Genomic DNA, 15733 nt, shown 5'->3' with positions numbered 1-15733 from the left:
AACTTGAGTCCCATTTTCAAAGTGACTCAGGCATTCAGGAGCCTAAGCCCCATTGGTTTTTAATGAGATTACAGCTCCTAAGTGCCTACACCATGTTTGAAACCTCCAAAACCACTTAAACCCAGCTCTTCAATGGCATTTAGGTACCTAACTCCCACTGATGTCAGTGGAAATTAGGGGCCTCAGTACCTTTGAGGATCTGGGCCTTGGGCACTTTTGAAAATATTACTCCATGACTGTAGAATATTGCAATATTTATCCTAACAAGGAAAGCTGCACCCCACCCTCAGCTGTAATTGTGGGTCATGACAGCAAGTGGCTCCAGTGTGCCGTTTTTCACTTTCTATGAATCTGGCTTTTAACACACTGATTTTTGAATTGGTCTTTCCCCCCTCTGCCCAGGATGTTCTAACCACACTCGGCAGGCTGCTTCATGATTTTCCATTACAGGGCTTCTTTCCCCTTTTGCTGTAATATCTAGTACTGGGCATTGTCAAAAAGGCCTCATTCAGAAAAGCACTGAGCACATACCTCACTTTACACATGCGTGTAGCCCCACTGATGTCCCGGGGACTACTCACCTGCTTAAAGTTAAGCATGTGCTGTGTGCCCTTTGTTGAATCAGGGCCAGAAATAGGACACTAACATGATCTGATCCAGTGTGAGAATTCCTAAAGGCCCACAAGGATATGCCCAGTTATTGCTTGTCCAGCCTTGCAACAGTTTTCTCCATGATCGCTCTTTCCATTGTGTTTGTCAGACAAGCCACTACCACCCTGTCGCCCTGATCTTTTCAGCAGCAACCCTACTTAGAGCATAAAGTATGCCATCCAAATCGCAGTGTTGACTAAGATTAGCCATCTCTCCCCTCATTTACTGCTCGGGTTATTTTGGTCACACATGGGATGCTCTCCTTAACATGCTGGCTTCTTCTTTCTATTTCTGTCCGAAGCTGCTCTCACATACAAGTGTACAGGGGACCAGTGGACAGTGTACTGCAGGGTGATCCGTGAGAAGAACCTGTGCCAGGACATGAGATGGTATCAACGGTGCTGCCAGACATGCAGAGACTTTTACGCAAACAAGATGCAGCAGAAGAGTTAATGAACTGGTGCTGCTGCTTAGGGTATTACAGCTATTTCTATGTAAATCACGAACTAGTAGGTCTGAGTACTGGAACTTAATGAGTTGCTACAATGTGGTGGATTCCAAAGCATACCTAATAAGACTTGAAACTAATTCTGCAGACTGGATGTACCAAAGTAATCCACTCATCCACCTTAAAAAAGAGTCATCTCAAGGAGCCAATCACGTAGAATTTTATTGTGTTTTGACATCATTACATTTTTCATTACTGCTTTTTACTTTAATATATTATTACCAGCCACTGGATGGCTTGCTACCATTTAAAAAAAAAAAAAAAAAAAAGGACAAGAGTTGCAACGTGATTAAATTGACTAAAGTCATGTGTACCTCGGTGGGGGAAAGCCTCTGGCAAATAACTCAGCAAACGTGCAGACATTACTTAATGCTTCAACCTTGGCTTCCATCTGATGCTCTTAATTCCCAGCAGTTAGCATGCTGTGGGGTGGGCTTGGAGGGACACACGCAAATGAAATGCTTAATTTAAAAGGGGGATTTGCTATAAAAGCTTGTGAAAACTGATAGCAGAGGATGGATGTCTCTGAAATTTCTGCTCAGCACAGTTTTATCCAACGTTCCATTTAATGTAATTTTTAAAAAAAAAAAAACACCTAATTGGGAATTCCTTCTCCTGTCTGGGTCTGAAAACATATCCCCTCTCTCTTTTTTAAAAAAACACATATGTTTTCTCTTATGATGCCTTATTCTCTTCAACGAGTTTAAAGAAATGGAAGCTCATTAACCCAGGAGCAGACAGTTAATTTTAAGCCAGAACCACTTGCGTGAGATGGAAGTAGCTGGAAATCATTTAAATGTATAGGGTTTGTTGGGGAGGGATTGTTTAACGTGCTCTTTCCAATTTTTGGAATTCAATCTGATAATAAGACAGAATGCTATTTCTTAAGGGTATTGTGAAACCAGTTAGGGTTGGCACATACCCGAAACATAGATCAGAACAGCATTTGCAGGAAGGGTAACTTAGAGACCAAACAGATCTTTCCCCTCTCTAGGATGTATACATCATAAATCCTTTTGAGACAGAAAGGGAGCAGTTAGTAGACTTTCAGGGTGAAATTCTGGGCTAATTGAAGCCAAAATTCAGTAGGGCCAGGGTTTCACACTCAGGCTATGTCTACACTGGCAACTGAACGACAAAACTTTTGTCTTTCCGAGGTGTTTTAATAAAAAACAAAACAAATCCCTGAAAGACACAAGTTTTGTCAAGGACAAGCGCCAGTGTGAAGAGTGTGCCAGGCTCTCCTGCCGACAGCGTAAATGCCATTCGTTGGGGGTGGAAGTTTTTTGTCGGCAGGAGAGTTGACAAACAGCAGCTGCACGGCACGACAGACAGCCATGTTGTTAAAAGCTGTGTAGTGTAGCCATAGCATCAGTCTTGTCTCCTTTTGCTTTGTTACCTGGTGTGCCTTTTATCAGGACAGTCGGAGAGTGCTGTGTAAATGATATTATCTCACACATGTCTAAACTTCAGACCAAATTCTTCCTTGAGATTTAAATGGGAGCTCCACACAGAGCCGAATTTGGTTTAGTGAGTGTTAGTCGATCAGTGTCTCTCTGCCGTATCTAACTCGGGCTATGTCTACACTACAACTGGTATCCACACACTGAGATCGATCCACCGGTGGTCGATTTAGCGGGTCTAGTGAAGACCCACCAAATCGACAGCAGATCGCTCTCCAGTCGACTTTACTCTACCCCCGACGAGAACAGTAAGGTAAGTCAACGGGAAAGTTTCTCCCGTCGACCCCCCTCTCCCCCCAGTGTAGACCCCACGGTAACTCGACCTAAAGTACGTTGACTTCAGCTACGTTATTCACGTAGCTGGAGTTGCGTAGCGTAGGTCGACTTACCGCGGTAGTGTAAACATAGCCTCAGACATGTATCCTTTCCCTTGCCAAGCCCTGCTGCCAGGCATGCTGTGGGTAGGTTACACTCACGCTCTGTGAAACGAGCCAAGCTGTGTGGGTGAATTATAGCTTTGTCCTCGCTCTAGAGTCATATTAATATTTATGATTTTGGAGATGGGCACAGAACAAAACCCAGTCCCCAGCACTAAACATTGGGAAAGTCTGGATCCGAATGTGAGCATCGTGGCTCATGCTTCTCTCTCGTGTTATTGCCTTGCTTTAATGTGCCGAAGGATAAAGGCATTTAGTACTTAACATTTTTAAACAACATTTTCTCCCTTATTAAGACTGTTCTGGTGTCCAGGAGCTCAGTGAAATAATTTGTTATGGCTTTATTAAGGGCTGAGCTTTCAAACGTAAGAATCTAATTTCTATCGCAGACTGGTAACTGCATATGCATCCATATTTGCATGGGCAAAATGTGTCCTTGCTTGTGCACCCAAGTGCTGGTCTGCAGGCACAAAGGCACATTTGCATACACAATTACCGCTCTGTAAGTGCTTGGCCCCAACAGATCTGTATTCTGCATACTAGATGTTTTTTGTGTGTGAGGGAAATGATCTAATTTGGTGGTTGTTATTCCGGTGGCTCTTTGGGTAAGTTCCTTTTAAAATCAGAATCAAACCTTTTCCTCCTCCTTCTGACCTTGGGTCCAAATTCAGATGGACATAGCTGGTTGTGTAAGTTACCAAGTAGCATAAGTCAGTATAAAATGGTGTAGTTAATGCAGAAAGAGAGGTAGGGAGGAATGTAGCTGATTGAAGGTCACGGTATAAAAAACAAAACCGACAGAGTAGGTAGCTAAACAGGTAATGAGAAAGTGCAAGAAAGTATCAGATCCAGCAGAGAGAGCCTGCTTTACCTTAAGACTGCCTGTTAGTAGCTTTTCCTGCCATACTCTCCCCATTCAGTCCCTTGACATGTAAATTACACCCCTTTACCCCAGTTTACTAACATGCATCTCACTCTGCCATTCATGGCCCCCATGGTAAAGTGATTTGCATCCCTCTTGGGGTTTTCTCAAAAGGTAACATTTCAGCTCACAATGTGGCTTGACTCTGTGAAATGCCACATCCTCGCATGTCGTTTATGACAGCATGTTACTTGTGTCATGTGATATGCTGTCATGTGATTTACCACAAGACCCTTTCATTCTGTTCGGAGTGATGAGAAATGGATTTCTTAAGTAGTGGGAGTTTTTTTGCCTCCTGGAGGCCCTGATCCAGCCCCCTCTGCAGTCAATAAAAATACTCCCATAGACAGCAGTGGGGTTTTGGGCCAGGCCCCAAGTTTGCGTCCATATAATGGAACATGAATCTGCTGGTTTAATGGATGGATTTCTTTTGTCTGTCTGAGCAAAAATGCCATTTATTTCTGAGCAGAAATCCTCCTACATTAAAAACAGAGCACCATTTGTATTCCTTGATCTCCTGATGACCCTAAATCCCATCCCATTTTGTAATGGCCAAAAATATCAACAAAAACGTTTAATTCTGCACTTTTGCTTTGTATCGTTTTATAGATGCTTTTACTATGAATTTACAACTATGCTCTGTCCTCAGTTACTACATACCAGTGAAAAGAAAGCTGTTTATTTCAGTGTCATGACGATATTTTGTTGTTGTTGTTCATAAGAGATTGATGCTCTTTGATTACAGTGGTGGTATTTCCATATTGTAAACAATACTCTCTGTACTGTTACTAAAGTACTGTACATTTCTAGTTGCACAATTGTGTTACTGAGTGTAGATTCTCACTATCTTATGTATGGTGCTATTTTTGTGTTGTTGGTGGAAAAGAAATCTTAGCAGTTGATTATTGCTTGATATTTTATTATAATACAGGGATATATCCTCCATGGCAATAATATCATTTAAGGTTCTCATTACAGAGTGAAATGTATATATTTTTCCATTAGTTAATTTACATATGTACTGTATCCATGGTAAAAAAAAAAAAAAAAAAAAAAAATTGTGCTGGCTATAAATAGAAAAAACAAAACCAGTCAAGCAGAACGGAACTAGTTGTAAATGAAAATCAAAAAGAGAGGGTTGTTCCATTCTGAAACAGATTGAATAGGTTTAATAGTAAATTAATTTTTCCATAACAATCTTATAAGGTTTATGAACTTGAAAAAATGCAAAGCAAAACCAAACAGCTAACTGTGAAAATAAAGAAGTAGTAAGTCTGTAAGTAATACATGGTGCATCTGTCTAATACTTGACTGAGACTTGGATTCAGATGAGTCCAGGACCCACCATTGACATCTGTAGTAGGTGTAAAAGGTCATTTGTCAGTGAAATACTGGCAGCTCGGGGTTCCCAGCGTGCTAACAAATCATAAACTGATGGGTCTCGTCCCAATGTGGTTGCAAAATAACATACAGGGAATGTTAATATGTAGCTAATGCCAAGTGAGTTCTTTGGTCGGTGACACACAACAGCAGAAAACGCCTGGCTGGAAAAACTGATCTAGGCTCCATTTGGGGTAAGCTGCATTGGTCTTTGGAGGCTGTTGGGAGGATAAAGCTTTTGCATGGGGAGAAGGGGGGTTTATAAGCGCATTTCAGAGAGTTTTCTTTCAATGTATGTTAGAATCAAGGTGAAGTGGCAGCCACGCTGTATGGTTAATGGTAGCTGCCACACAGACGCAGCCTTGTGATGAAGGTTGCTGAGCATGTGGAAATTATATTGAAGTAAAAATTATCCCATCCATTTGAAAGGTATCTACATAATTTAGCTGCACACTTCCTTGGTGTGAATAAACAGAAGTATTCAAAGCTGAGTGGTTTTGGGTGTGTTTGTTGTAGGCACAAGCAATAACCCATGTGCTTTTTAATTGGACGGAAGAAATGCACAACCCCACAAATGAGGCACAATAAAAGATGTAGCAAGTATTTATGAAAGGAAGTGAAAACCCCTCAAAATAAACTATCCCAAGCAAAACTCCTCAGGCCAAACTCTCTTCTCATTTTCATTTGTGCTTACCTCCCCTCCCCCTGCCGCTCTTGGGCAATGTACAGCCGTTCTCTGTCCCCTGACTATTTAAACTTCTTTCTTTACATTTTTTAAACCTGCCAGAGCCTCTTCCATATTCATAGATTTTGTAAGGCCAGAAGGGACCATTAGATCATCTTGTCTGACTTCCTGTGTAACACAGAACTTCATCCTGTTATCCCTGTATTGAGCCCAATAACTTGTTTGGCTAAAGCATATTCCAGAAAGACATCCAGACTGGATCTGAAGACAAAAGATGGAGAATCCACCAGCTCCCTTGGTAATCTGTTCCAGTGTTAATCGCCCTCACTGGTAAACAATTTGTGCCTTATTTCTAATTAGAATTTGTCAAGCTTTAACTTCTAATCTTGGTTCTTGTTATGCCTTTCTCCTCTAGATTATAGAGTCCATAAGTATCTGATGTAATCTCCCTGTGAAGGTACTTATACACCATAATCAATCACCTCTTAATCTTCCTTTTGATAAACTGAGCAGATTGAGTAGCAGCTGTATTCCTCTTAAAGACCTTGACCATGGCGTCCATTAAATTCACCTTCCAGAATTCAAATTCTTCAAGAAAGGGACATTTAATTTGGGCTGGTTATTTAGCCTCTGTATTAGAAACAATGTTTTACATTCATATATATTTGGAGGTTCAAATACTTATCTGTATGACATTATGACTTTGCCCCCCGTTTTGCCATTCTTGCCATGGTAGCCTTTGGAAATGTGGTCATTGGGAAATGGAACACCAGACTTGCAAGTCAGGACTCCTAATTCTGTTTAGAACTCTGCCACTTGCTCACTGTGTAGCGTGAGGCAAGTCACTTCACCTGTATGCATCTCAGTTTTTTAGTAAAATGGATTTCTAATATTTAGCAGGTTCCTGGGGGTATTGTGAGGAGTAATTAATGAGTGTTTAAAAGATACAAAGATTGCTATTATGATTCATACCCTAAGAGTGTTTGTTTGGTGGGTGGCCCATTAAAGCAGCCACTTGTGGAGATGAAGAGCTGTTAAAATGAGAATTTCCTTTGCGAGAGATTCTTCCAAACTATTCAAGGGGAAATGTGGATATCTTCAGACATAACAGGACCTGAAAGACTGCCATCAGCACGGAGAGATCACTCATTCTACAGCACAGCTGGCCTAGGGGCCTTGGCAGCAACACTCATGTAAGAAGCCATCTCCTGACTGATCACGCCCTGGTCTGTTGGAACTCAGTCAGGGCACAGAGGTAACATTAAAACGGGCTGGTGGGGGACAAACAGCTCATAGGTGATTCGCTAAGGCAGCTCTGTTTTTGCCCTAGGGGGAGAACTTTCTCCCACTTACCCGCCAGCTGGAGGCTAGTTGTTTCAATAGCAGTTATACAGAGAGAAGGAAATAAAGAAGTTGCAGAGGAGTTAAGCGTCCCCTTTACTGTCCCGGAATATGGAAACCAGAAAGGACCTCATTGTTCAGGCTAGGAGTTGGAGTGTTTTCTTTCACAGGTTAGATCCTACTGTTTACCATCAAGGTCAGTATGTTGTAGATTTCGTGTAACATTCCTTTGAAATGTGTAAGTACCCTAGCACGCACACAGAGTCACACTCTGACATGCATGATCATTTTTTGGCTTGTCATCACTGTAAAAACAATAGCTTCTTTTCATATTCAAGGTTGAGTCTTCCATGTGTCCCTTCTCAAGGGCAAAATTACTGTAGCTGGGAGTAGTGCACCGCTAGAATTCTACAATTGTGACAATTTTGCTTCCAAAACTATTTCCAGAAATTCAGCATATATAATGTTAATGACAGTGCTAGACTTCAGCATCCTGGTTTTCTTCACCATTTGCTAATCTCACACCTAACACTTTTTTCATTAATGGTGTATCCCCGATACCAAGCTTCCTATTCTCAGAGGTGGCTTTGGAGGTACCAATTAAGACCATCTTCTGTGATGGCTATAAAACAGCAGCAAAATTCTACAGACTCTGTCCAGAGGTTGCTGTATAGTAACACGTCATCAGGATAGTGTATTGCACAGTCGATGTGTGATTGTAATTGTTGACCTATTTAAACGTTGCTGAAACCCGTACTAAGCCAAAAGACACATTATATTAAGTTGGGATGTGGTAAAGGGTGGGAGGGTGTAGTGAATGCTGTAATAGCTTTGGCTTCAAATGTTCACGGTACTTGCCAATATCTCTTCTATAAATCCAATAGACTTATGCATTTTTTGCATGTAACAGTTTGCTGTTTTTCTCTACTTGTATCCCTGATCATCCAAACAAAGGACTGGGTGATTTAGAAACCATCCTTTGCTCTTTCATTGTTGTCTCAGCGTTCCCTTTTAAGAGTCCTTAGTCAAGTTCATCGAGGCAGGTGGAGCCAAACTGCTCAAATGCTCTGCTGTGACAGTACCAAAAGTAAAGCATAATGTCTGCTCAGCTGTTTGGAACTCAGCTCTCCCTCCTCAGATTCCACCTGCTTCCTCCGCTCACCCTTAAGTCCTGATGCTCGTTGTCAGCGTTGGCTGCCTCTTGAGTCCTGACAGCAAACTAGCTTGACCCTATTTACTAAAAGGTTTCTCTGGAAGGGAATTCCTTTCCAATAAGTTAGATATATGGAACACCTTCTCCTCCTTTCAACCCCAGATGCTACCAAGAATGTTACTGGCTGGGGTCCTCTCTTCTCTGGTGGAGTAAGAATCACTTTTTCCTTCATATATCCCAAGAACACAATGTAGCCCTTTGGGAATAGCTTTTTTCCCCCTGGTTTTAGTGAGAGTCTGTGGACACAGATACAAAAGCCAACATTGTATACAATCCATGGTCGATAGATCGGCTCAGTGCTGTTGTGCAGCCAACTGCAGTTCAACAAAGCTATACGGCCAAAAGGAGTCATAGTCTCATTTCTGCGTTCCTTGGCTTCGAGCTTCCGCCACATCTTTGTAACGCTTGACAAGACTATCTGACAATTCAGAGTTCAATTCTGGAGCCCTACAATTTCCTTGTCCTCCAGTGTGGGAGAGGGTTATTTTTAACAGAAGACCAGTATTATTTGACTGCAGTCACCCTGCAGGGCAAGAAATCCAAAGATGACCCTGAAGTATTACAGGGGGATCTCGTGAAACTGGGTGACTGGACAACAAAATAGCAGATGAAATCTGACAATTACAAAGTAATACACATTGGAAAAAATAATCCCAACTACACATAAAATAGAAAAGAAAGATATCTCGGAATCACTGTGGATAGTTCTCTGAAAACTTCAACTCAATGCACAGAAGTGGTCAAAAAGGCTATCAGAACGTTAGGAACTATTAGGGAAGGGGTAGAAAATAAGACAGAAAATATCATAATGCCACTATATTAATCCATGTTGCACCCACCCCTTAAATACTATGTCCAGTTCTGGTTGCCCCATCTCAAAAAGGATTTAGTGGAACTGGAAATTTTCAGAGAAGAGCAACAAAGATGATCAAGGGTAGGGAACTGCTTCCATCTGAGCAGAGACTAAAAACGTTAGGGCTGTTCAGCTTAGAAAAAAGACAACTAAGGGAGGATACAGCAGAGGTCTTCAAAATCATGAAGGGTGGGAGAAAGTGAATGGAGAAGTGTTGTTTACCCTTTCCCACAATACAAAAACCAGGGGTCACCCAATGAAATTAATAGGCAGCCGGTATAATTCACACAAGAGGAATTACTGTTTCACACAACACACAAGTCACTTGTGGAACTCATTGCCATAGAATGTTGTGATGACCAAAATGGAGGTTCAAAAAAGAAATGGATAAGTTCACGGAGGACAAGTCCAGTAATGGCTGAAGCTCTGGTCCAGGCCACTGTCAGAGACTGGATACTGTGCTAGATGGACCATTGGTCTGATCCAGCGTGGCAGTTTTTATATTCTTAAACTACCATTTCTATGGGTGGAGCAGTCTGTGTTTCAATCAACTGCTACTCTGGACAGTTCTTGTAGTCTCTCACCATGACCATGGCTTAATAAGCTCAGGCGATTTTCAGTCAGGCCAGGAATCAGTCATAGGCTACCTCACTGTCCAAATGACACGCACCTGGCAAAAGGCTGATTGTATGAGGTGCTAATCTGCAGCATTTAGATTCCAGACCTATTCATCACTCTGCTGGCTCCTCTCCCATCCTTTTGTCTGTTACTACGACCAGCTGGTCATTCTTGTTATTGTCCTGTACAGTGTTCGCTTTGGAACCCTTTTGTCTCTCTTTAATTGGATGCTTCTAACAGGGGAAGAGAGGACCCTTCAAGAAACACCAAAAAACACTGCTCTTTTTCTACCCCATGCTCCCATGTTGCGACATTGTGACCATCCCAGTCTGCAGACAATTCTCACACCTGCCTCTCCAGAAACAAACAAGTCACCTGAAGGGACATGGGTGCTGCTCGGCGTCTTCATACATAGCTGCACATAATGTCAGGTTCCTTTTCCATTGGTTCATACGTGCCGGGGTATTGTATTTAGTTACTGCGTCTCATGAATTGAAATCTAGATTTTTAGAATACCTTGTCAAGAGAGAGCGCGCTAATTTTCTAAATGTTTTTCCCTGTAGAAGTTTGTTTGTTTCCTTAGAAATGTTCCTAACCAGCCATAGCAGAAGAGCTGATGCTCTCCAGTGGGGATGGGAAATGCTCTTATTTTGTCCGACTTCGAACCTAAACAGACATCCTGGTTATCAAAGTTTGACTCAGACTCAAGTGTTGGTGGCTTCATGCTCTGATCAGGAGAGACTGTGAAGTAGCAAGAGACAGGAAGAATAATGTGATTGAATCAGTAAATGCCCGGTAGAATAATAATCATAATAGTGATGTTTAGAACGACATTATTCTGGATTTATGAAACTGCGGGAGTAAGAGGGGGTTGCAAACCAACACAAGTTCAGCAAACCCCAGAAAAATAGCTGGAGAATACCTCCAAACCTCAAACTCTGTGAGACTTGCCTGGCTCTAATCTCCAGGACATGTCCCTTTCGTGTTACAGGAGCTGAAAAGAATGCAGAGAGCCCTCATTGTGCTAGATTTATTGTAGTGTTAGAGCTGTTATGTCTGCCAAATGGTGGCCAGACACTCAAACAGACTTTACCCATTAGCAGAGTCCTGCATCTGATGTGTGTCCTGCATATTTCCACAGCGGAGACTCTGGGTGGGACCCCTTGCCTTGTGGCCTGAAGCAGTTGTCTGCTTTAGTCTCTGGCTAGCAGAATGGGCTGTGTTTAATGGGCACTTGCAGTTGCAGAGCACTTCTGTTGCTTGGCTGTAACCAGCTCGTGCCCGGTGTAGTATTGTTTCACCATTCCTGGGACCCAGCAAGGCCAAAGCTTGTGTGACTCGTGTGGATCATGGTGAAGGATTTGGCTCCCTCCTCAGATATCTCAGCCTGTGCACGCTGGTGAGAACATGACTCAGCCCACTGGTCGCTGTCAGTGTGGGTGAGCCCACAAAGTTTTCTACCTTCAATGTCCTGTGACCTCAGTGTTGATGATTTTCCAGTCTCCTGCTCTGCCCTTTGCATCCCTACCTGCCTCTTCAGCATCTCCCCTCAGATATCCTGGTGTCGTCTCGCAGTGACTCCATAACTGAAATCTTTGGGCCACTCTCATCCCCATGTAACTGCGCTTCCTTTCTCCGGTGCTATTGAGAGCACCCTTGCACTTCTAGGCTCACACGTCTGGTGTGATCACTGACCCTTCTCCCCACATCCAGTGTCTGTCACTCACTCTTGTTGCTGTGACTACTTTCACATCACTCAAATCTGCCCTTTCATAGATCCACAGATCCCAAGGCCAGGAGGGGCCATTGTGATCATCTAACCTGCCTTCCTGTATAACACAGACCAGAGAAATTGCCCAAAATAATTCCTAGAGAAGAGCTTTTAGGAAAAACATGCCAACTTGATTTAAAATTTGTCAGTGATGGAGAATCCACCTCAACCCTTGGTAAGATGTTCCAATGGTTAATTATGCTCACCATTAAAAACGTATGCCTTATTTCCGCTCTGAATTTGCCTAGCTTCAACTTCCAGCCGTTGGATCATGTTAGACCTTTCTCTGCTAGATTGAAGAGCCCATTATTAAATATTTGTTCCCCATGTAGTTACTTACAGGCTGTGAGCAAATCACCCCTTAACCTTCTCTTTGTTAAGCTAAATGGATTGAGCTCCTTGCGATACCCATATATCTATAAGGCAAGTTTTCTCATCCTTTAACCATTGTTGGGGCTCTTTTCTAACCCCTCTCTTCTGGAATTGTGCGCACCAGAACTGGACACTGTAATCCAGCAGCAGTCGCACCAGTGCCAGATTCCTCTTTGTCCCTACTGCTAACACCCGGTCATCTCTGCAATTTAGCCTTTCCTGTGTCCATCCCACATCAGCTCTCCCCCACCCAGCCTAACCCAAAGGCCTGAGTCATCTATCTCACCTGCCTCTCTGATCATGTCAGCCCAATCCTGGAATCCTTACCTGGGCTTCCTGTCACTAGGTGCATCATATTCAAGCTTCATTCCCTAGTATTAGTATGATTTGTGGTCACACCGGGAACTTTCGTCATGGATCAGGAGCCGGTTGTACTAGGTGTTGTGCAGACATGGAACAAAAAGACATTCCCTCCCCCAAAACTTACATTCTCAGCCCTCACCCTCAAAGCCACTCATAACATCACCCCCACCTACATCTTTGTTGCTATTGCCCCTTTGGCCTCCCTAATCTCCCCCCACCTCCTCCTTCCACTCTCCACTTCTCTATGTCGCATGCTGCCTTACTCTCAAGATTCACAGATCCTTCCATTATAAGGCAGAAGAGACCATTGTGACCTCCAGTGGAATACAGTCCATAGAATTTCCTGTTCTTATTCACCACACACATTTACTCTCTTCCCTCAATCTCTCCCTTTAAAATGCCCTTTTTCTAGAAGCCCTTCCCACCCTCTTCCCATGATCAATGCCTACACACCCTTGCTGGTATGTGTGTCCACTCTCTATTGTTTTTGCTTCATAGTACATTGCAGTAGAACCTAGAAGCTATAATCAGGATTGCCCTAGGCGCTGTGCAGACATGTATTATGAAATAGTCCCTGCCCCAGAGAGTTTACAATCGAAGGGTACGTCTACACTGCAAAGAAAACCCACAGCATCGAATTGGAGACCCCAGGTCAGTTGTCTCCGGCCGTGGGGCTAAAAGTAGACGTTCCCGCTTGGGCTGGAGCCCGAGCTCCAAGACCCTCCCCCTATCAGGGTTTTGGAGCCTGGGCTCCAGCCCAAGCCTAAATATCTACACGGCTATTTTTAACCCCACAGCCCGAGACTCTGCACCATGGGTTTTTCTTGTCTTCATCGGGTACATCTACACAGCCAAGCAACATGCACAGGGTCTGAGGGAAGGGATACGTTTGAACATCTATACAGGTTTTGTGGCATGTACACATTTTTCCTGTTGTTGTAATTAAAGAATAAAATCCACAGGGACTCTACCTGGGTGGATCCGATTGCAGAACCCAGGGCCCGTACATTATAAGCTCCTGACAGCACCATATAAATTTACAATGCAGCATAAGTGATTTTTAATAACAACGTAGAAAACGTGCCCATCTGGATGGCTGGGTTTGTTCCAGTAAAAAGCATTTGCTGTACAATGATCAGCGACAGTCTGCTAAGAAGTCACTATATCAAATTAATTATGACATGACTGTAAAAAAATCCTGAAGACAGCCAGGGAAACCACTGTGAATATTATACATGTAGCAATAAAAAAGGGAATTGTTAGCAGCACCTTCACTGAATATATATGTAATATAATATTATTGGGGTGACAGCCTGGATCTATTTGCCCCATTCTATATATTTCTCCTAGCTGTTGCCTCTGACCTTTCTAAGGCCAGTGATATTCAACCAGTTTTCAGCTTCTTTTGGGGTGCCCCAAGCTTCTAGACTGAGGTGCTCATGCAAGAGATACTTTATCACTTAAAATGCTTTGGGCCAGATCCTGCTGTGATAGAAGTCTATGAGACTGTTAACCTTGGCTCTAATAGAAGCAGAAGCAGCCTGATTCCCTTTATATGTTTGTGAGTAGAAACAGATCTGAGCCACCAGGATCTGGCCCAGACTTGAACTCTCCAAAACTTCTGGGCTTCCCTGATTCTGTGCCACATTGTTGAGAAGGAGGCCAGTGTGCACGTCAAATTGTAATCCATTTCTACACCTGAAATTCCCCAAATTGTGGAGGAGTGTAAATCTGGGCAGAGTAGGAGATTATTTCAAATCTATCTCTAGTCCTCAGATTTTCCAGATGAGATTAGTTTAAAATTAAGCAAGTGCTTAGTGGTTGCCCTAAATAGTGATGATTTCCAGAATCAAGGTCTAATTCCCTAATAATCATTGTTAATCAAACCCCATCTGAAAATAATCTCAGATAATTTTTCAGTTTCTACTGGGCCTGATTCTCCCTTGATGCCCCTGTTACATCACTCACTTCAGTGTAGGTGAGAGAAAAATCATGTCTATTTCACAAGATCTGCATGTGAAAGTCACTGGGAACTGCTGAATTTTTCCTGGTTAAACTTACATCTACAGCATTAAAAATAAAAAAAGGTTTTTTCCCAATCTTCCCATTACAGCTGGTTGGGAAATGTTTTTTGTTTTGTTTTTTATTTGCAAACAATTTTGATGCACACATTTTTGTTTTCGTCTAAATTTTCTTTGAATTCTGGGGGGGGTGGCTTGCCAAGAACCCCCAAACCAAAAATGTTTCAGTTTCTAGCAACCAAAAACTGGAAAAAAATATTGGCTCCAAACCAATTTTTTTTCCCAGTTTTCAACTAAAACTCTTCAGTTTTCAGGTTTTCAGATTTTGATGAAAGCCAAAAAATATCAGCAAAAACCAACATTTCCCACAAAACTTTCCATTTAGATGAAAAACTGATTTTCTGGCCAAAAAATAAAACATTTTGACAGAAAATTTTTGGACTAGCTCTACTCACCATCCTCTGCCAGCAGCTAGGAGTCAGAGCAGCCTGGTTTCCAAAAGGGCAGACAGGCCGAAAGGTATGAACACGAAGCCAGTGGTGAGTAATGGGCCTCTTTTGTTTGCACTGATCTCTGCCTAGATGACTTTTTTTGCAGGCAGTTTCAGTAGCGCAAACCATGGGCTCCATCCTTATACAGAATTTAATTTTCAGCTCTGATTAATCCCTTTTTCAGCCACCGTTCGTACTGTCCATGTATTGAAGTACTTTGCCAGGGAAAGATGTCCTAGTGGGAAACCAGAAAAGGGGGAGAGATGGATAGCAATGGAAGGCAGCTCTCTGACATATATGAACACCTGCAGCAGCTACAGAGGAAAGCCTTAGCTGCGCTGGCAATTGCAGCCCTCCATAGGTGTATGAATTCTCTTTGAAGGCTGTATTCTCATGCTGATTAATACTTGGACTCCCTCTTCCCCCCTGAAAGGGGGCATCAGTGGTGTGAGGAAGCTTGGCAGAGCTGGGTGCTCACTGAGGTCACTTTTCAAAGCACCCCTCCGTACTATCTCTTTAATAAAGCCGTTTGGTTAAATTGGCAGCTGTGAACGAAGCCCGGAGTTAGAATGATGAGGGGAGTTGGGAGGCTGGCAGAATGGGCTTATCCATTAGGGAAGGGGCCCCTCCCAGCACTTGGTGAA

General features: G+C 42.8%; 1 protein-coding gene across 2 annotated transcripts in view; it reads left to right on the top strand.

The window, feature by feature from the left end:
* The window catches only part of ADAMTS17 (ADAM metallopeptidase with thrombospondin type 1 motif 17), a 252091-nt gene extending 250638 nt beyond the window's left edge, over nucleotides 1-1453 (top strand). For both annotated transcript variants that reach the window (XM_037911106.2, XM_037911107.2), the window contains one exon: nucleotides 953-1453. In XM_037911106.2, coding sequence (XP_037767034.1) covers nucleotides 953-1104 — 152 coding nt within the window. In that variant the 3' untranslated portion in view covers nucleotides 1105-1453. The remainder of the gene's footprint in view (nucleotides 1-952) is intronic.
* The last annotated feature ends 14280 nt before the right edge of the window (nucleotides 1454-15733 follow it).

The sequence above is a fragment of the Chelonia mydas genome, chromosome 10 (assembly GCF_015237465.2).
Source record: "Chelonia mydas isolate rCheMyd1 chromosome 10, rCheMyd1.pri.v2, whole genome shotgun sequence".
Lineage (NCBI taxonomy): Eukaryota > Metazoa > Chordata > Testudines > Cheloniidae > Chelonia > Chelonia mydas.
Note: the sequence above shows the minus strand (reverse complement) of the source record. Positions and strands in the feature narration are given on the sequence as shown.